Raw genomic sequence first — 22136 nt, 5'->3', positions numbered from 1 at the left:
TGCTGCTTGACTAGACCATGCAAAGCTGTTGTTTTCAAGCAAAATCTGTTTCAAAGTGCCTTCTGCAATCTGAGTGTCCCCTCTCTGTGCTCCCCAGCCAGCAGGCTTACTGCACTATAATTGCGCTAAAAAGGAATAATTTGCAATAAAGAAAAATCTAAGCTAGTGGTAAAAGATGCCTGATTAGCTGGAATAATGAGATGCTATATCTTGTAGGTACTTAAAGTAAATTGCTACAGTAATTTGCATGTTCTGCTCTGTTCAGTGGGAGGTGTCTCAGAATGCATTTGTGTATCTTGCTGCTAGAGATATGAACTGCCCAAGCCACATAAAAAGAGCTCACAGTAATATCTGGTACAAGCTAAGAAGAGAAATCTCTGCAAAAGACCCATCCACAGAGAACAAGCCACTTCTCTGCTTTCTGAATTTTCCAAATGGTAGGTCAAATTTTTATATTGTCATTTAACCAGAAATAATAGAAGTATTTGATAAGAAAGTTTATTTCAATTTACTTATGTGCTTCTTTATCTCGAGAAATAATATTAGATTAAAATAGTGGGTATGCTTCCATGATAGACAAATAGTGTCTATTGTCTAGGGACAAACATAAAAAATTGCCTTGTAGTGAAATGTATTTAGAAATGGATTTTGCCATCAGTTTCCCGGAGTATATTTTTAATAGTTTGTCAAACACACAGAAAATCTTTACTCTGCAATTGATTTTTCAGTGTTTAACATATATATGTATTTTTTTGTTTAAAAATATTTTTTAAGAATAATATGTATATCAGTTCTAGAAATTTCATGCTTTATTACTGAAATTCCTAAATTTCACACATACACCTGTAGCCAGTATAATTGTTAACTCTTGTGAATGTGAGTTCTGGAATAAGTTCAGTTTTACTGTTGCAATTTTAACAGGATGTTTTCAGTCAGAATGGATTTTCTGGTTTGATAGAAGAATGAAAATAATTTCAAAAAAGGTGTATGGGTTGTGTATATATCAGTGAAAAAATCGCACAGAACTGCTCTTTCGTGGTATGTTTACATTGTAAAGTCCGTTAAGTTTTTTTGGTAGAAATTGCAATACTATTTCCAGGTTTTGTTAGTATGCAAGGTAATGTTTGTCACTTATAGAAACAGCATTATAAACATTTTTTTGGAAAATAGATTTTTGGAATGAAAATCAGGACTATGTTAGTAACACAGTTGCCTTCAGAGAAGCAATGAGTTCAGCCCCACAGACCACTGCTTCTGCAATATACACAATGGGTTCCACCTTCTCTCACCTTCCTCTGGTAGTGGATCATTAGGAGCTAGGTTTTGACCTACTCAGATGGTTATCCCAAATTTTGAATCCAGTGCTTTTTCAGCATCACACTGAAGTTTTTGTTTACAGAGGCTTACACTCATACCACACAGTCATTCTAAGCTATAGGAAGAAGCTGCCAGGCAGTGTAGAACCAGTCCTTTTCTTGCTCTTTTCTGTCTAGACCTGCAACCTCTGTTTCAGTTCATGTTGATATAATTTGCTGCTTTGCTGGTTTACCACTGACTTTGGAAAATGCAAACAAAATCACATTGCTTTTTTAATTGTGTGAGCTCTTTGAATTTTCAGGCAACATTCCTCTTTCAATACAGAATATTGTACATATTCATGCACACAACCCCTAAACCCTACTTGAACCGCTGCAATACACAGCGACTTAAAAATGGAGGGAAAATCAGTAAAGCAATCATCAAATTTGATGGGGAGAATCTCAGCTGGAATATTTTGCATTCTTTTGGTGCAGGCTGGTAGCCCAGTATGTCTAAGGTCTCTCAAAGACACATTTTTTCAATAAACAGAAGGCTAATTGCAAAAACTGGCAAGTACGGAGATAGGAAATTATGAATTTCTTACTCCTGAGTCATCCTGGTGCTTGTTAAAAAAGTTGGTGAGAGCAAGTGTTTGGCTGTTTCCCTTCCTGGAAAAATCTGTATCTCAAAAATGGTGAAAGCAAATCTCCTTGCAACTTTCTGGTAATCACCAGCCTTCCATTTATAGGGCTGCAATAACATTGGCAATAAGGGACTTGTCAGTGTCTCCAAGTGGTATTACTTGTGGTTAAAATCCTAATAAATACTTACAAATAAAATAACAAATGAGAAAAAACCACCCTCATTTCAGAAAGACTCCAAACAGCCTATGAAATTATCTTTCTTTAAAAATCAATCAGTTTAGTTTTTGTCATCTTGCTGAGGTATCACTTATCTAAACAAGATCGCTCTAAAAAATAGAAAGGCAGTTAATATTACTGCTGGCATACCTTGTTGGAGCAAAATAAGTCACTGGAATAAAACCAAGCATTTGGTGGGAAAAGGATCCCAGTAGAGAAGGAATATTCTAGATATTTTTGGTCCCAGGTAATGTTAGGAATAACTTCTAGGAACAAGCCTCATGCTCATAATGATGAATGAAGATGAATGCTTTGCTGTGCTGATGTTGTGGATTTCATTGTGCCGTTTTGTGCCGTATCTTTTTCTCCTAAGGGTCTGTCCAGTCCCAGGTCACTCATGAACACCTTGTTCATTCCTTCCAGGGCAAAAGTCTTCATGTTAGTGTTATAAAGTACCCTCTAAAAATCTGTTCACCTGGCCTAAGGTTTCCTTAAAATAAAGGAAGTCAGTAGATTTGTACTTGTGTGTGGTGCTTTTCTCCAGCAATAATGAAAGCAAGTAGATCCTCAAACATAATATTTCTCCTGACTGGTCACTCACTTCCTGTAAAAGACATGGCATCAGCTTTGCTGTGACATGAATGTTGAGATGCTGCTTTTTTTTATCTTTTCTGTGATTTGTGAATATCCCTGCATAATACCTTCAATGAAATTCTCATGCTTTTTGAACACTATTTTTTTTATTGTTTTTTCAGAGTTTAAGAATAACCCTCTGGATATTATTAAACCTTCTGAAAGAAGAAACTTTCCGTATCAATACAAAGCTGATGATATTTCTGAAAGTTCAGAACTGAGTTTGCTCTGAATTGCAGACTTGGCAAAAACATAGTACTTGATAAGTCTTGTCAATGTTTATTTAGTCTGGAAGTTTTTGGCACTGAAATAAAAATTCCTTGCAGTAAGTGTGACGACAGTACTTACATTTCTTGCCTGTTTTTCACTACTCCCCTTGTGCTCACTATCTGCAAGTTAAATGATATTTCCTTTCTAACCTGATTTCTCTTGAAAACAACTTGTCTAGTGCCTGTAGGACCCTGTGACTGCTGCTTACTCATACACCACAATAGAACCCACTGCTCTGTGATCTGCTGTGAAGAACTGAATTCAAGGCTTTTTAATGGTAAGTAGAATGCTTACAGCTATGCAGTATAGCTGGATTGCATGCCTGCTGTCTCCTGAGATATTCCTGGATTAGGTCAATTTAATGCCCACGATCAAATGGTCAGTTTTTTTAAATAAAGGGGTTTGCTGGAGAGCTCTCGAGCCACACCACGAGGTGTGAATTACTGCTGGTGCATATCATTTGGACACAAATGGAAACATCAGTGAGATTCAGGATCTGCCCTGCTGCTGTTAGCTAAGTATATGCTCCTTTACCTACCTTTCCAGACCATTTTGTCAGTTCCCCTTCAGCTTAGCATTGTTTATGACACTCACCTGGTTTTGATCTCACTGCTAAACATTCACCTAGATAAGCTGTCACTGAAGATAACTCCCATTTCATAAAAAGACAAAAAAAGTATTGTGCACCTAAGCAATTGATTGTATGTAAGGATGTAACCTTAATTCAAAACCAGGGTTTACATTTTTAAATCCAGGATCTGTCCCTTTCTGAGCTGAGGTACAATTTGTCTTCACTTGACCTTGAAGATAATGCCAAAGTACATTTATCTCCCTTAAGAAAAAAGCGCAAGCAAATTAAAAGAGGCTTCTGCCTGAGGTGCACCATGGCAGAGTAATTCCCTGACTCCCACTAAACTGTTATAACTGTAGTTTCAGTGATGATAGAACAAATAACATCACGTCAAAGCTGCAAACCCACTGCTATGTGCACTCACACATGCTTACTGTACAGAGCAGCTCACATGATGAAGTTTAGTAGTGCATATGCTTTTCCATTCAATTTTCTGATGTACATCGATACAGCATTACTAATGCAGAGTATATTCTAAGATACCAATGTTTTTCTTCCTAGTTTAGAAATATGATGGGGAATATAGATTTGATACTCCTATCTACCTTCCTCTCGGTTTCCATGACATCTGAAATATGTAAGTCACATTTTAAAAATAGTTTCTGATAAGGTTTGTTCTGTAGAAATGTGTAGGCTGTTTCCAAATTGGTGGTTTTATTTTTAATCCTAAAGTTAGTGAGTTCACCTCAAGCCAGAAATCACAACTTAAAATCAAGCTTTTAATGTATATTAAAATTCATCAAACACTGTCCATTTCTACGACAGCAAGTCTAGGTTCAACTTCTGCCACTTGTCACCTCTGCAAGCAGAAAGAAAAGGGTCTTCTTGAAAGAATTTGAGAGTAGCTGGTGGCATGTCCCAGCTGGGCACAAACTCCAAGAGCATGCTTTAATTGCACTGAGCAGCGCACATGCATATGCACCCTGCTGAGTCAAGGGTGTAAATCGGTGCTCCATAGAAAAGCTCTTCAATGTCCCGAATTTGGGGGTGTTAATTGAAAAATGCAGTGTAACAGTAATATTTCCCTGCACAGGGGGAATGTCCAGAACAGTAAACTCTTTCTGATGGGCCAGTGTTACTGACTCAGCTATATACTCCTGACCAGTGACACAGTGTCACACAGCACTCTTGTACTTCTATTCTCTAGCTGACATACTCATTTGGCTGAAAAATTATGTAAAATATGACCTCTAAATATTTGTCCATATTGTCAATTTTACAATAGGAATGCTAAGACTCAAGCAAATTTAATTTATTAAGATGCCAAATTCTGCTGAAGAATTTGCCAAGATGATTTTAATGGATGTCATTGAGTTTACATGGGGCCTTTCTTTCTTGTCTTCCCTCTCCACACTATTTTTCCTCAAAGAAATCTTTGTATTTAAAATGTGTTCCACCTTTGGCAGGGCAATGCTGCCTTTTCTGTCCCCCCTGATATGTCCCAGTGTCTTTGCAATGCTTGTGGGTGGGAAAACTTAAAATGATGGCATTGGGGTTACTTATACCTGGCTAATTTAGGAGACCCAAATTATTAAGTGAAATGACAATATCAATGGAGACAGACCACTCCTTTAGAAAGACCCAGAGCAGGTGTTCATCACGTAGAGACTCTCACCTCCTGATTTGTGCACCTACATGTCTAAAGCCACCACTGTAAAATGTCATTTTTGATAGACACTGTCTGTTTTGGTGTTGTGGTTTAAAACCAGTAACTAAAAAATTACTATTTCTTTCTGTGAGATATGGATTTGAACAAGAGCAAAACAGGCTTAAAACTTAAAAGGAATAGAAACAGTTTATTAACAAACTACAAGAATAAGAACACTAGAATAAACTTCCAGAAAACTCTTTTATCTCTCACCACTTAACTATTTTTTTGTACACATGATAACATAGAGACAAAAAAACTTTAGAACTTTGGTGGTCAAAAACAGTCTCAATTTTTGCTATAGTCTTTCTTTCATTCTTTGTAGAGAAACAGAAGTCTCTTTTTGTCGATCTATGGAGTTTTTAGAGTTCACTCCTCCCATTCCACATTATTCCGAGGTGTGCATGGGTCAAATGAGTCTAGGGATACTATTTTAAGGATGAGTTATTCAAAGGCAGAAGTCTTCTTCATCTGTCTCTGTGAGCCTTCCTGGAAAACAGCTTTTGCTTTGCTCTTCAAGGCTTCAAAAAATCTTCACTCTATCCATCTCCAGCAACTCACAGTATCACAATCACTCTCTCTTTTTTTAAAAAGTCCACACTTTGAATACTCTATTCCTCCCATACTCTAGTCATGAATTAAAGGAGTCTTTTAAACTACTATTACCCATCTCCATAGCTTTTACAAAAAGATATTTCAGCTGTACGCATCTCCTTATTCTCTCCTTTTTACTTAAACTTAACTCTTTCTCTCACTGTTTTTAGTGGTTCTATGTTTTTTGCATGTTGATTGTCTCTCTTGTTCTCTGTCTTTTCTGAGAAAAAGGAGTAATCTGTTCATTTATCCAAGTAGTAAAAGAATTAAAAGCTTTAGAAAGCTGCAAGAGTTCATAGTGTCAGGTTTCAGTTCCGCAGCAGAAACTGAAAACCAAGCTCGGCTGACCGACTCTGCTTCTCTCCCCCACCCCTCCCTGCGGCCTTGTCGGCCTGGAGGGGGGGAAGGAGGCCAGGACAGAGCTTGCTACCTTGTCAAAAGCCGGAAACCAAAGAGGGCAAGAGAACTCTCTCTGTACTTCTTAAGGGGGTGTTTACAAGTTGAATTCACTTTTTAATGGTCAGATCTGCTGTCAATTCTTGGAAATGACTGATAATTGGTCAGGAGGAAAATCTCCCATCAGCCACCAGCAGCTCTAACTTCCTCTCTTTCTAAGCTGTCTTAAAGGTAAAGCTACACCATGACATTTGGTTAGCTGTTTGGTTATCTACTCTCATTTTCATGTTCCCTTATCTGCTGCAGTTCCTCTGCCAATCTCAATCTTTTTCTTGTTATCATTCTTTCTCATACTCCCATCTTTTTCTTCTCAGAATGCAATTTAACTTTCAGATTAATGTTTGTTTTCAGTGGCCAGTACACTATTCAGGTACCTGAGCACTTAAGTATTTGTCAAAATTGCTTGATTCTATTTTCTCTGGACCAATTTCAGTATTCAAAAGTAGAATTATACTCACTTAAAAAAAAAAAAAATTGAAAATTTAGTGTCTTACTCCCAAGTTTTTTATGTGTGACCACATGTGGTTTATTTTTCTAAGCTTCTTATTTGTCTCAAATATTTCTGGTACCTTTTCACCTTCCCACCTTCTCATCAGATTCTTCCTTTCAGGGTATCACATTGCTTTCATTTTTTCCCCACACCATTTTCATGAACTTCAGAGAGAAGCTGTTTTTTTGTGTTTTCATTTTATTTTATTTTTCCTAAGGATCTAATCTACAGACTTCCTTCATCTGTGATTATTTTCTTCCAGGAAAAAAAATAAATCAATTTCATTTCTCTGTATTAAAGAGGCAGAAAAAGAAGCACTCATCTGTTGCATAAATAAATATTCATTATACTGATGTAAGGAAAGATAACTACATTAAAGCAAATATTTTTTCTTTGTGTTTTAATTTGTTTTGAATAAAAACAATATTTTAGGAAAATATTTACATAATAAGCTCACTGTAAGAAAAAACTGTTTTTTCAATTAAGTCCTCCTATTTTTTACTGTGTCTCTGCTTAGAACCTAGGGATTTGTTTATTTGTGCCCTGCATGTTAGTTAATGTTTTTGGAAACAAATGATTCCATAACTCAAGGTAAACAAAGTTTTTATTGAAAGACAATTTAGTGAAAATAAGCCTGCTATGTATCATCTCTCAAAAGGAGGGCTCAAGGAGGGTAGAGGGACATGACTGGCATACTGATCCAGGAATACCAAAATCTCTGTCTCAGTGGACAAAGGTTTAATTTATCTGAGATTTTAATCTTTTGTTCATTTGCAGTTGATCCTATGGAAGGTGAGGCTTTAGTTATAAAATGTCCCAAATGGAATTCATCTGTGAAAATCACTTGGTATCGCATGGATACTCACCAAATAATTCCTGCGGAAGAAGAGGGATCACGAGTATTTTCCGTAGAACATTATCTTTGGTTTCTGCCAATTTCTAGAGAGGATTCTGGAAACTACACTTGTGTAACACATTTGTAAGTGCCACATGGAAAGTGGAAGGTGTAAGACTGGCAAGAATATATATTTTGATGATATATTCTAATTATAATTTGTGAAAATGATTACTTTCTTTGTAAGTTTTCACCCTGCAACTGCTATTTTCATGGCAGGTCATTGAAATCCAGCTGTGACTGAAATATAGTAATCATCCACGTTTATAGTATGACACACATTTGTTATAAACATTAATATATTCCATATAAAAATACAATTACTGACATACCTTATTCCATTTTTCAAGTAATCGCACAAAGTCATACAACATGAGTGTGCAAGTGCACTCATACAAGCCAGGAGAATGCTTCCCAAGTCGGATTCATTACGCAAATGACACTCGAAGAGGAAAAATTGCTTGTCCTACCATTGATAACTATAAGAATGCTACTATTGTCCAGTGGTATAAGGTAAATAAAACCCTGATAGTGCCAGTGTAGGTCAGAATACTGAAAAGCTCTTTGAAACCAAACACATTTTTCTTTTCCAGGACTGCAAACCTCTTCAGGGACAGAGATACTTCACGAAAGAAAATTATCTCTTTATTGAGAATCCAAGAACAGAGGATAATGGTTATTATACTTGTAAATTTATTTATACCCATAAAGGAAATGTGTTTAATGTATCAGCAACAAGAATTTTCATCAGTGAGGGTAAGACAGTAATTCTTTAGCTTGCTAAGATAAAAAGACTAATATCAACTAAGAGCAAAAGGAACTCCTTTTGTACATTAAAAGAGTTTTGGATGGTTTGTTTTATCAACTTTTTTAAGATTTAGATTAGCTTTATTAGATTAATTTTGTGGATGGCAATCAAGACCAATATGATTTGACCAAGATGGGGTCTGGTCTCATTCAGTTTTCTGTTTAAAAGATTCTGATGACTCTGGTTAAGTGCTGTGGTTGGTTGAGTTCTCTGGTAGCGCATTTCTGAAATGAAGGATCTCCTCAGTGGGATGCCACAATGCTCTGCTTTCTACTTTTTGAGGGCAGCAGATTTCGTGGCTAGAGAGGATTGTCTGGTGATCACTAGATCTGTCATGTCTTGATGGCCTACAGCTTAATGCCTCTTGGTCCGTCTCAACCATTTAACATTTATTTGATAGTAGGACTGGAAAAACTTTTAAATTTGTCTTGAATAAGACAAAATGAACAAGATAAACGTAGAAATAGAAAATGGATGGATCTCAGTGCTTACTATATCTCTGTGATTTTGAACATAGCCAATATGACTGAGGTTTGTGGAATTTGGAGTGCCGCTAGGATGCAGTTTCCTCAGGGAGGCTTTGTATTTGGATGGTGCTCAGGAAAGGGCATACAGAAATTTGCAGTTTCAGATTGTATCAACTTGCAAAACTTCAAAATGTATCTTCAGTTCTGCAATCAGATCAGTAGAAAAATAGTCAGAAAGACCTTTTCTTGGGGGGTGGTGGAGATCTTGAGTTTGGTTCACGTGGTTGTTTCGTTGTTGTTTAGTTATTTGTTTGTTTGAAGTAATGTCCATTTGCAGACTGAAAAGCAGGCCTTTTTGCTCTGGAGAGGCACACAGCTTGTGGGCAGAATGCACTCTTGGAGTGTGGGAGCCTTGGATGCAGTTTTTGCTGCTGTGCCCAGATCTCAGTAGCAGAGCTAGCTCTGGTTATTCTGAGCTGGACAGAAGACAGATTTGAGCAAAGACCTAGTTCAGTAGCTGGGAAATGTTGTGCCTTTCTTCCTTTTCTACCTGTTGCTCTACATGATTACAATTATGCTTTACATGATACTTCTCTGCCTAACAATTTTTGTTTGAATGTACTTCATCAAAACTTCTCTAACTGTTCTGGACTACTGTTCTTCCTGGAGGATTACAAAAGAAATTTCTGGGTTTTATTTGACGTAAAGGCATTCCAATTTACAAAATTTACAAAAAAATCTTTTTTACATCCAGGCAGATCCTGAAGTTCATCTAATTTTCTTTTGAAATCCTTGCAGAAAGAAGAGATTGCAACACATGTGAAATCTGGGTGGGGTCTGGCACATCTGCTCCAGGTTTTGCCAAATTCAAAGTACTTAATGACAACTTCTTTGAGTTTTTGTCAGACCTTAAAATTAGTATGCTCATGAGTGGAGCTGTTCTATTTTGTTAATATTAGAGAATTATGATATACATTCCTGTTGCCTTGCAGATTCATGCTAATCCAGAGGACTTTCTATTTCTGAATGCTGGCAGTTGAGAACTCAATATTGTCAGATAGCTGGGAAGTTACTGGCTCTCTCCTGACTTCTATTTTATCATATTCAGTCAGTCTGGGAAGCAGGGACTGAAATGTGTTCCTACAGATTTTTTTGGGAAATACAGGTTTTACAGAGGTGCCGTGAGATGGGAAAGCTTAATGAGGAAAGAGTCAAAAAGCAATATATTCGTTTGTAGTTCAGATACTGCATAAAAGTACATATTATCTATTTGATATAATAGATGTAATTTCTCAAGTGCCTCTTAAAAAAAAACCCAAAACAGCTGAGAAAACACACAAGCCAATAACAGTATTTTCTTTTTTCCCCCCGTCAACAGCTAAAACTATACTTCAAAACTATTTTTTTTCCTTACTTTCTATGTACAAAGGTAAAATTAAATAGATGGGGAGAAAATACTGAAAATATTAACATGTACATACTCCCCAGAGATATTTGGTTGGTGGACTAAAACCAGATGATCCCAATAGGTATGTGAAACACTGTTAGTTTGCAATTCTGTTTGGTGATCATAAAATATTGTACAGATTACAAACATTATCTTACAAAAAATGCGTTTTCACAGCTTGCTAATGCATGCTTTCTTTTTCTCCTTAATTCCTAAAGTGAAATACTCACTTCTACCACCTCAAATCATATTTCCAAAGAATAAAGATGTAGTAGAAGCAGAACTTGGTGAGTACAAATTTTAATTTGTTGTTAAATTAGCATTTTGTAATGTTCTAGCAGACATGAATATCTTCAAGAAGGTGTAATGATGGGACTTTTCATCACAGTTTTGCACCATAACATTTACCAGATTTGCCTCCAGGCCCAGGGATGTGAAGTTAGATATAACTGATGGGTTATTTAGGCATTAAGTGAAGTTTAAGAAGATTGAAATAACTTGTTCTACTTTCACCAAGATAAACCAGGATAATTCACAGAGTGAATAATTACATCTCAACTGAAAGGTGACATCTTCCATCCACTTCAAACAGGGCTGTGGCTAAATCCCTTGAAACTGCTTGATGGTACCCCTAAGAGGGAAGGATGGACTATTCTTGTGACCAGAGCTACTCCTTGCTGCCTTCAGTGCCCATGTGGAGACAGTGGCCTGGGTCTCTGTTGGGAAATGAAGGAGAGCAAGGAACTGGTTGCTGGCCCTGAGGCTGAGGAGCACTGCCTGTCTCATATCCATGCTGGCTAGCAGTGATCAGACCAGTCTCTTGGAAGGTTCTGGGAGGGACAGGACCAGGCAGTGAATTTAGACAGAGCTGGTCGGACAGCCCATGATGTAGAGCTTTCTCCTGGCTCCCCTCTGTTCAGGGCTATAGATGTTCTCAGGGATTCAGATTCATTCTGGGTAACTTGCACCATCAAGTGCAAGGTGTTTCTGGTAGGAGTGAGAGCTGTCTGGTGTTTTTCTGTAGTCAGTGGAGAAAGGTGGAGTGCTCCAGCAAGAGACTAAACCCATCTGAAATCTAAATAGGTAATCCAGGATGTCTCTCTGCCAGAGCAAGTGGGGTGAAGCTGGGCCAGTGGGAGAAGGGATTGTAACTACCATTCTTCTTCCTCTGTCCTACAGCAAGGCTGCTCTGGTAGCAGATACTGCAGGGGTCCACAGCCCTCTCTGTGCTACATGCTGGGGCTCAGAGACTTATCAGTTGACTCACATTCCCATTCTTTTTTCCTCTTTCTCCCATTTGCTTTGTTGCTCAGAAATTAGATTGTCTCTGCTCAAGGACAAGCTTTCTCTAGTAAATGGTCAGTGCCTAGTGCTCTGTGGGCTCTGCCTATTGTTCTGGCACTGCTTGCATGGAACAAATTCATTCTTCATTGAAAACCCAATTGATGTGCTGGTTCTATTGTCTCCAGTTCGCAAAGATGAAGGGATTTTTCCATGCTCCCTAATACCAATTCATGACTGAACCATAAGATTTGATAACTTATCTAAGACCTGCTTAGATACGGACTTACATGCAAACAATTTAACATGTTTTAATTACACTTTCTTTTGGTGCAATGGTGACCCTTACTTTGGAATAAATATTTCCTAATGGGAAATATTTAGTAAGTAATTTCCTGGATTAGTTTTGCTTGGACTGGTTTACTTTACTTTGGTCCAGCTTAAATAAAATCCAAAATAAGGCACACACAAGTCTTATGCAAAATAATATATACTGAAATTTAATTAGGTTATTTCTGAGTAAATTTGTGTGTCAACCACCATTATCTGTTCTATGTTCCTCACTAGCTGATTACATGTGTCAAGCATCACAAGTAAAGGGTAGATTGCCTTAATAATAATAAATATAAAGAATAATTTATATTTATATAAATATATAATAAATAATAATAGAATAAAGAATAAATAATTCTTCTTGTAATCCTTGGTGTGTTATTAGCCCATTTGTTGAAAAGTTAATTTTACTATTTCTTTTGTCTTTTCTATGTATCATTTTGTCAGCAGTTCAGAAAAATATCAAAATTGTTATGACAAAACTCTCAAGCTGTATGAAGATTTGTAGAAAAAAATGTTATGAGGAAAATAAAATTAAGCTTTTCATTAAGGAATGTTTACATCTCTCTATCTTCATTAGGTGCTGCTTTGTCTCTGAAATGTCAGGCCCGCCTGGGGATTAAGAAACAGCCACTGTCTGCTGTCAGATGGGATGTGGATAACATCCCAGTGGAAAACCTTGATTTTTCAAGATTTCATGAAGAAACTCATTTGTAAGTGCATTTAACACAGAATAATCTTTCTTCTATGCAAACTGTGCCTAACCATTGAAACCAATGTTACCAGCTCTTTCTTTTTCTATTAGTTTTGATGGACATGAGCAAGTATACTATGAGGAGACCACTTTGAATATTACTGAAGTAAAAAAGGAGGATCTGCAGTCGAATTTCACATGCATTGCACTGAACACAATGTACAACACAAGAGTCACGGTGACATTACAACTCAAAGAGCAACCTGAGGGTAGAATTTTTTTGTTTTGATTCTTTACACTTTGCAATTAATTTGAAATATGTTGGTGAGTTTATTTTATTATTTGTTTCAGATAGTAAAAAAGTTTCAGTTAATAAGAAGCAAAACCAGCTTTCTTCTTCCCTACATGTTCAAACCAGTTGCAAAATTCTTGTGGTTGAGTCCTTGGGGTTGGGGAGAGAGTGGGCCATTATTCAAACAGTATCAGCGAGAGATGAAATATGCAGAGCGTGACTGTATCAGCCCTGTGATAAGATTATCCTGTTCCTAGGATAATTCTCCACTGTGACAAATAGAACTACTGTTTCTAGTGTAAAATTGTGGCAGAAAATAGGCAAAATTTAAAAACAAGGGTTTCAGCTCCTGGTTTGCCAGTTTGTTTATTATTTATTCAGCTGTTTATTCATTCCTTCCTATATTGCTTCACTGTAGTGCCCTTTTTTGGACTGAATGTTGTATGAATCACCTCCTCAAAATCACTCCTTATCTTCTCTGAGTGCCACTGTGTTCCCTCTGTGCCACACAGAGGTGTGAGTAGCACTTCGAAGGCTTTCCCTTGGTTTTGTTTTTAAATTCTAGTAGTACCTGAAAGAGAAGGAAAATCCAGGGCAGTAAATGGTGGGGACAGGGATAATCCTTAGCTCATACAGGAGTGTTTTGTAATCGGGATAGCCAGATCCCTAAGCACTCTTGCCAACACATCTGAATCAGATTCCTATTGCAGAAAATGCTATTTTGTCTGTGAAGGCTCAAGAAACAGCTGTGATCAATCTTTTTCATCCCTTCAGATATGCTGAACCATCAAGAATCATGGAATCATTGAATGGTTTGGTTTGGAAGGGACCTTAAAGATCATTTAGTTTCAAACCCCCTGCCAAAGGCAGTGACACCTTTCACTAGACCAGGTTGCTCAGAGCTCCATCCAACCTGGCCTCTTCCAGGGATGGGGCATCCACAATTTATCTGGGCAACCTGTTCCAGTGCCTCGCCACCCTCACAGGAAAGAATTTCTTCCTAATGTGTAATCTAAAACTACTCTTTTCTCGGGGACTTTGAAAGTAAATGTCAAGATCTTTAACAGAGACTGGTTTTCTAAAAGAGAGTCGTAGGTAGAGTAAAATCAAGTGTACTGTGATCACAGGGTGTGCACAGACCCATGTCCTGCTGTATTCTTGACTGCTCATGACTTTCTAGAGGATCATGGCTTCAAAGCCTAGACAAATTTCCTTGCTGTAGCCTAGACTAGAAGGGATGCAGGTGAATTGTAAGAGCAGAATAGAACCCAGCAGGAAGGTGGCAGGAGATGTTTTGGTTGGATAGGTGAGTTTGAGTGCAGCATTGCTGAGGAAGCTGGAAGCACACCAGCTCTGCACTGAAGTACCTGAGTGTGGGAGTGAACTTGCAATGAGAGGGAAGGGAACTGAGTAACAGCTGCTGCTCACTGGTTTATCAATACAACTCCCTTGCTGGCCCCCTGTTACAGACTAGATGAAGGAGAGCACATTATGTATTCATCCCATGAATCAGTGAATCTAATTGGGTTATAGACAAATCTTATTTTGTTTTTTATTCATAGGTCTTCAGTAAATGTTTATAAAAGCTCTTGACTGTGACCTTGCTTTCACTGCTGCCTCTTTTGTATGGATATCTGTGCCCTTGTCCTTGTTGCTGCTGTTGACAAAGTGTCTTCTTCTGCTCCTCAGCACTGTTGGTGTCAGCAATGCTGTGTCCAGAAGTGGCTGTGCTCTGCTTTAGTTTTCTTTACTCAGTCCTTAAAAAGCTCAGCAATATTTATGCTAAAGCGATGCTGCTTGTTTCTCAGAATAATAGAAATGCTATAGATTTGGTTGTGCCTCTCATCTTGTAGATGTGTAATAAAGATGTGCACACTTCTTTTTTTGTGTTTTGTATGTTTGTATTCAAATCAGTTTTTAAAATTTACAAAATCCTTAAACATAATTTTCAGTTGTGTTTTTTAGCATAAGTAGGTCTGGATTAACAAAATTAATATTAATTATATACTGCATAATATGCTTCTAGTTCAGGGCTCTGTCTATGTGTTGGCTGTGCCAGTTGGGGAAGGAAAAAGCTTTGTCATCTCTGTTTTGAGCTCCTGAAAACTGTAACAGAAGTAAGGATATGAGACTAAAGCTTCAGCACACGGGTTAACTTACTTCTCTGTGGCTAACAATATATTCCTCTACTTTGCAGAGGTTCTTCCTAATGTCCTCCTGATCACAGGATCTCTGGTTCTGCTAAGTGCAATAGCAATCTCAGTTATCCTTTACCAGTCTTTCCGAGTTGATATCGTCCTCTTGTATCGGGAGATATTCCAGCCCTACTCAGTCAAGGATGGTAAGTAAGATTTGAGAAAGAAAGTTTAAAAAAAGGGAAAATGACAAATCATAGAGAAAGTAATTTATTTGATCGTTGCTAACTCATGACACCTGAGATTCTTTTCTCTTGCACCTTTAGTAAAGAGAAGTCATACACAGCTCTGTAAGTGCTTTATATTCCCTTGTTTCCTCAGTTTTGTAGCACTGAATTACATAAAAGAGAGATTCAATCCTGGTTTTGTAGTTTTTCTAAATGAAAGTATTTGCCATAAGATACTGAATGACTTTGAAAATCTGATTTACAGTGCTGTTAACTGTACTTGTTATGTGCTCTCTAATGCAAAGGAACAAACCTGATGACTAACATGTTAAAAGCATATGTTTGAGCAACACAGTTTTTGTAGGCCAAAAAGATACCAGTAGTGTGGAAGACATTTCTGGAGGAAGATATCCCATCTAAGTTCATTGGTTGCTTTCAGCTCAAGATTCAGACATCTGCATTTAGTTAGTATGAAATGAAAGTGCACACGTGCAAGTTTCCATCTTAGACATGAAACCTGGAGGTCTGTGGCTGTGTCTAGCTGTCTAATTTACTGTAAGCAGCTGGTGCTGCTGGGGCTGCCTTAGGGCTTAAGTGAGACCTGAACACCCCTGCAGGGGGCAGCTGAAAGGCAGGCAGTGCCTAATGACATGATGAGGTACATGTTTTTAAGAGACCAAATCCAGCTAAAAGGACAATTTTTAAATTTTTTAATCTGAAGCTGACTCACACCACAATGTCTGCATGGTAGATATCTACAGCCAATCTAGTTACTTATCTTCTCATTAAAGAGGAAAGAAGTATGCTTTTTTAGGACAGTTTCCACGTAAGTTTATTTCATGATGAAATTAATCAGACTCTGGAAATGGACATTGTATTATTATTATTATTACAGATTCACAAAATAAACAGATTCACAGAATCAATGAGGATCTCTGTGATCATCAAGTCTGGTCTATGGCCAAACACCACCATGTCAGCTAGACTATGGCATTCAGTGCCACTTCCAGCCTTTCCTTAAATACCTCCAGTGATGTGACTCCAACACCACCCTGGGCAGCCCATTCCAATGCCTAATCATCTTTTCTATGAAGAAATTCTTCCTAATGTCCAACCTAAACCTCCCCTGGTCCAGTTTAGCACTGTGCCTCTTTTCCCATTCCTGGTTGTCTGGGAGGAGAAGCTGATCTCCACCTGGCTACTACCTCCTTTTGGGTCATTATGGAGAGAAATAGGGTCAAACCTGAGCCTTCTCTTCTCCAGACTAGATAACCCTGGCTCTCTCAGCTGTTCCTCATAGGATCTATTAGATTGGTTTGAGCAAGAACCTTGGCAATGAAAGAAAGGATGTGGCCATTTCCACCAGAGAGAAAGAAAGAAGCATTCGTGATTAGAATAAAAACGCTGTAATGGAAAACTTAATTTAGGGACATGAAGCAAGGAATGAAATAAATACTTTGTACTTGGTTCTGATTGTAAGACTGTTTCCTAAGAAATGGGATTTTCCACTCAGGAGTATCATATGCTGTGGGATGATGAATAAAATCTTCATGATGGAAGAATTTGAATGGAATATCTTGTGCTGAGAGACAAAGCCTGTTAATACCGAATTTTGTCACTGAAATAACAAATGCTGAGTTTCATCACTGTATCATGCTGATATGCATCAATCAATTCAACTCTTACAGCATATACTTTGGAATACAGCCTTCACAATACAAAGGACAGGTTCTCCAAAGCTACAAACACACAGGACAAAAAAATCGAGCATGGAAAACATCAAATAGTCATTATATTCCAAACATGCATGAGATGATATACATTATTCAGATTGGCCAGAGCTTCTTAGATCTATTTCAGTGACTGATATTTTTATTTCTCTCCTACTTTTGGCAAAAGACAGCTCTAATTCATGTTAACACAATACTCCTTCCTCTTGTTTTGCCTTATAGATGGGAAGATATACGATGCATATGTAGTCTACCCCAAAACCCACACCAGTGAAGCTAATTTTGTGGAATATTTTGTTTACCAAATCATGCCAGATATTCTAGAAAATAAATGTGGATATAAATTGTGTATTTATGGGAGAGATATATATCCTGGGGAAGGTAAGTTTCAGATCTGATAATGCACTGAATTACCTGTCAAGCTTGAGCAAATTGTGATTCTAGTCCCTTTTAGGTGTATAGAAGGTCACTCTACATTCCTGACCTTGCAGCTCACCTCCTCAGCAGCCATCTGTGTGTTCTTTCAGGCCAGGTGTCACAAGGGCACTCTGTGCTTTCCTCTGTGCTAGGAAAAGCAAGCTACAAGGAAGGGGCATAGACTTCTTATCATCTTGAACACACTGGAAACATGAGCCTGAGTGTGACTCTTTTAAGCATACACATGTTCTTTGGAAATTCTAACTCTGTACAGCCATTATCTGGGCAAAGCCACAACCAAACTGTGTATGAGCTGCCTTGGCTGACTGCAAGACAAGGAAGAGGAGAAACCCACAAACTCAGCCAAGGAAAAGCCTTTGCTGTTATCACTCAGGAGTTTTCAACCTTTTATGATGGTGTTAGAGTTGCGAGAAGTTCAGCTTCTTCTCACTGACATGTTCTGTTTTCCCTTCACACAATTCCCAGCATTAGTTCAGGGGAGAGTTGATATGCTTTATTCCTGCTTTCTTGTCCTTCAGGATGAAATCTTGCTAATTCATCTGTGCTAATTTCCACATCACTATCGTGTATGGTTGGTTCCACCTAGATGCTAACTGCTCTCCTCCAGAGCTGACTTTACCTTGTGCTCTGGTTCTTCTGTAGACTGATCTTCTCCCTCTGTCAGTGAGCAGAAGCTTAAGCTGGTGCATTTTCTGTTTCACATTTCTGAAATAATCTGCATTGGGCCAGGTGTCATTCATCTGCCCTGAGCTGAGGCTGAGATCTTTGATGCCCTTCTCTTCTGGAAAGTTGTGAAAGGGCTGCCTGGCTTTGGGAAAAATGAAGATAAAAAAAAGCTGCAAAAGTTGTTGAGCCAGACCATGCCCAGATCCAGCACAAGGAGCTACAGTAGCTCACAAAACTGTCAATGGCAAAAACTTACACCACTTACAGTGGTGCCCCCAAGTGTGTGCAAGTGTGCTGCACTTAACTGGCAGCCCCCAGCAAAAGAAAAGAGGGTACATATGGAGCTGGCTGATGCATCTGCAAATCAGCTGGTTTGTTAAATAATTGGTGCATTGAATTTCCCCAGCTGGGCTCCCACTTCCTTTCTTTTGGCCCAGCATCACAGTGACTTCAGCATTGATCAGCTCTCCCCAACATGGCAGCGGGAAATTCAAACACCTTCAGTTGTGCTGACACACAGATGCCCTGAAAGTCTGGATCTACCCCTGCAGGGTGAAGGCCAACACAATGCACAGATTAGCCTATAATTTAGCACACAGGACAATTAACTGTAGTTAATGCTAACCCCACCTGGAAATAAGCCTCTTAGACGCAAGTCACCCATAAGTCTCCTAATGACTAGTTTCCATGGGTAAGTATTGCTAGATCATCTCTAAAGCATTAAACTTGGTACAACACAATTCCTTACATGGAGACTGTTGATCAAACACAATATTGATACAATCAGATCTACTGGACTTGACCCTAGGTCACTGGACTAGAAATTCCTAACAATACTTAAAAGCAGTGAAAATAATAATGTTTCAACCAAAAAATACCAAATAATTTGAAATGAAAGCTTTGAGCTTTGGGCTTTTTTGCTTTTTTCTCCGCCTCCCCCATCCCCTTTGGTTGGTTTTTGTTTTGTTTTTGCCTTTCTGAAGGGTTTAGGAGATAAAGTCTTTTCTTTAATAAAAAATAAAATGTATCAGACTGAAGTGAGATAGAAATTAGGTCTGGTTACTAAGCAATAAAAATGGACTTTCTAATCTCAAAAGAATTTTAAAAGAAATATCAGTGTCTCATAATTTTCTTGTACATTGCCAGATGCAGCCAGTGCGATTGAGAAGAGGATGCAGAAGAGCAGACGGCTGATCATCCTGCTAACACACCAGCTGATTAATTCTAAAGAGGATGCTTATGATCAACACATTGCTTTATACAACGCCCTCATTCAAAATGACACCAAGGTGATCCTTCTGGAAATGGAGACAATTGGGACTTACGAGAATCTTCAGGAATCTCTTAGGTTTATTATTAAGCATCAAGGTACCATCAAATGGAAAGAGGAGCACACGGTGCACCCACAGTCACCCAATTCTAAGTTCTGGAAGCAGGTGAGGTACCATATGCCACTGACACGCAGGCCCTCACACTCGGCTAACACCAGGTGAACAGTCCTGGAAAAGAGTGCTGCAGTATCACTACAGGCCCACAGCTGTTTTTCCTTTCAGAAGGTACATGACTGCACAGTCTGGAGGTCTGGCTCTGTTTTTTGAACATTTTTTAGTCCTTCGATTGAGTAATGATGGGGTAAATTGATGCAAGAGGTCTAGGAATGTTTTATAGGTATGAGAGATCTGTAAAGAAATAATTCTAGATTGTGTGGAGAATTTTGCATGCCACAGAAAGTGAAACGTACCTGTACTCTTTCTATACATAGTTATATATTTATCTATATCTATATATAATATATATAACAGAAAGTTATGATTGTGATTAACTGAATGCCTTGCAGGTTTACTTCATCTTCCTAAAGCAGTTGATAACATATAAATGCCTTCTGTATTATTTGACTAGAAAGTATAATGTGTATTTTGCAACTAGAAAGTATTTTAAAAGAAAGCTTTTGTTAACTTTTTTTTCTGACACTTATTCCTTTTTTATTTAATAGTGATACTGACAAGATGAAATTTTATTTTCCCTTAGTATGGAAAAATACTAAACAAATAAAAATACCCTCACTAAAGGGTCTTTTGAGAATGATGTGAATATAGCAGTAAAAAAATGCAGTGTTAAGGGAAATAAATACATTGATATATCTACATGTCTATATCTATATATAAATATAACATGAATTGTTACAGGAAATAAATGAATTGATATATACATACATATATATATATATACAAAACATGCATTTTTAAATGCACTAATACATGTAAAGATATTTTATATGCACTTTAAAATATTTTATATATCTATTAAAATGAATCTCACACAAAGGGGAAATTTTAAATCTTTCAGGTACAGTAATCATGGTGTTACTGTAATTATTATCTCCAGATAGAAATAACTTATTAAAATTTACGATCTTCTTTTGATACACTGACAGCATTTCTTTAAGCTACTGAAAAAATAGACTGCTTTTTTATAACAGGAATTATCTACCTTTTTCTGTGCTTTGGCCTCATATGTAGTTATACTTTCTGATAGGAAATAACCTTAGATGCAAAGGCCAGGGCCAAATCTCCTCCTAGTTCAGGGGAACAGGAACAAGATGTATTCTAGTGCAGGTATCCCGGCAAGTTTTAATCTTTTTAGATTTTCAAACCCAGAAAATTCTTACTGTCAGAGAAGGCTTAGTTTTCAGCTTCAGACTTGCTACAGAAGGGACTTAAAAAGTGAAAATTGGATGCAGAACACTTACTGTTCCAGGATGCAAACAGGCAAGTTCTTTCCTTTTAATGTAAGTTTTTATTGAATATGGATCTTCAGACTTACAGATAGCTATTTGGAGTAGAAAAAATGTGCATAAAATGTATGTATAGATATTTCTCAGCATTCAATTAAAAGATCTATGGCAAACCAGACAATTTTTCACCAATGAGTTGTATTTTCAAGTGTTCATTCACTCATTGCTCACTTCACCACAACTATAAAGCATCAAATGTTGCATTTTGCTATTACCTCGTTAGATTGTGTGCAGTGTTGGGTCCTGTTCCTAAAGACAGCTCTGAACAGACCTTACTGCCTCTGCAGAGGCCCTGTAAAATGGATTCATGCCAGTGTGAGACTTGGTTTATTCCTACAGTACCATTTCTTCCCACAGAGAGCATACTAAGGCATATGTAAAAACAGGAAAGCCTGTTGCTATAAACTACGATTTTTCACATAAGCTACAAGCAAGACAGAATATTCACTTCCAAGATCACAGGATAAGTTTTAAATAGAGTTAGAATAACATAGAAATAAATAGAATAAATAGAAATAGATAAACATAGAAATAATATAGGAATGAACATAGAAAGCTTATTGAAGATTCAGTTTGGATGCTTTAAGCTTAGACTAAAGAGCACCAAGGAAATTTTGTTGCTGAATTATATTGTCCTCAAAGAGTTTTAATGTTTCTTTGTTTCTGCCCTGTGCTTCTGTGGTTTTGGTGCCTCAAGGGACTATGGAGAGCAAATTTGCTTTCACTTCTTAATAGAGCAGAGTCATCCTGCCCTCTCGTGGGTGAACAGGCACTCAGAGATTCTGACCAGCTAGGAATCCTTTAGGGTTGAGATTTGATGTTCCTACAGCTCACATGGTTGTGAAGCCCAAGAACCTGACCACTTAAAGGAAGTTTTTAGAAGATTTCATGATTTTTTGTAGCAAGCTATCATTTCTCATATATGCAACATTAATATCTTACAGCACTGGACAAAGGCTGTTTGGAAGATGATGTGTAAAATTGATAGTATATTAAATTGAATGTACAAGTGTATGTTCCTGACTCTTACAAGAGTTGAAAAACTACA

At 37.6% G+C, this 22136-nt stretch overlaps 1 protein-coding gene across 3 annotated transcripts; it reads left to right on the top strand.

Moving 5' to 3' along the window:
• The first annotated feature begins 342 nt into the window (after positions 1-342).
• On the top strand, positions 343-21197 carry IL33R (interleukin 33 receptor). 3 transcript variants are annotated; one of them, XM_088051466.1, is made up of 13 exons: positions 343-437; positions 2915-3117; positions 3241-3339; positions 4195-4270; positions 7659-7860; positions 8127-8289; positions 8370-8532; positions 10717-10785; positions 12693-12825; positions 12918-13075; positions 15296-15439; positions 17413-17571; positions 19441-21197. In XM_088051466.1, exons 3-13 carry the CDS (start codon positions 3337-3339, stop codon positions 19785-19787), a joined length of 1617 nt encoding a protein of 538 aa, XP_087907592.1. In that variant the 5' UTR covers positions 343-437; positions 2915-3117; positions 3241-3336; the 3' UTR covers positions 19788-21197. The 3 variants fall into 3 exon arrangements, with proteins under 3 accessions (XP_087907592.1, XP_014118330.1, XP_014118381.1); XM_014262855.2 differs by lacking the exon at positions 4195-4270; XM_014262906.2 differs by lacking the exon at positions 2915-3117 and having other exon boundaries at positions 358-437.
• Positions 21198-22136: the final 939 nt, after the last annotated feature.

The sequence above is a fragment of the Pseudopodoces humilis genome, chromosome 2 (genome assembly GCF_049639895.1).
Source record: "Pseudopodoces humilis isolate 2021_Gansu_Grassland_sample_001 chromosome 2, ASM4963989v1, whole genome shotgun sequence".
Taxonomy (NCBI): Eukaryota; Metazoa; Chordata; class Aves; order Passeriformes; family Paridae; genus Pseudopodoces; species Pseudopodoces humilis.
This window is presented reverse-complemented; position numbering and strand designations above follow the sequence as displayed.

Excerpts from the sequence above, each read along its gene's own strand:
- IL33R (XM_014262855.2), top strand. Across the intron at positions 3,340-7,658 it reads GAATTCAAGGCTTTTTAATG|TTGATCCTATGGAAGGTGAG; the intron begins GTAAGTAGAATG and ends GTTCATTTGCAG. Across the intron at positions 10,786-12,692 it reads TGTAGTAGAAGCAGAACTTG|GTGCTGCTTTGTCTCTGAAA; the intron begins GTGAGTACAAAT and ends TATCTTCATTAG.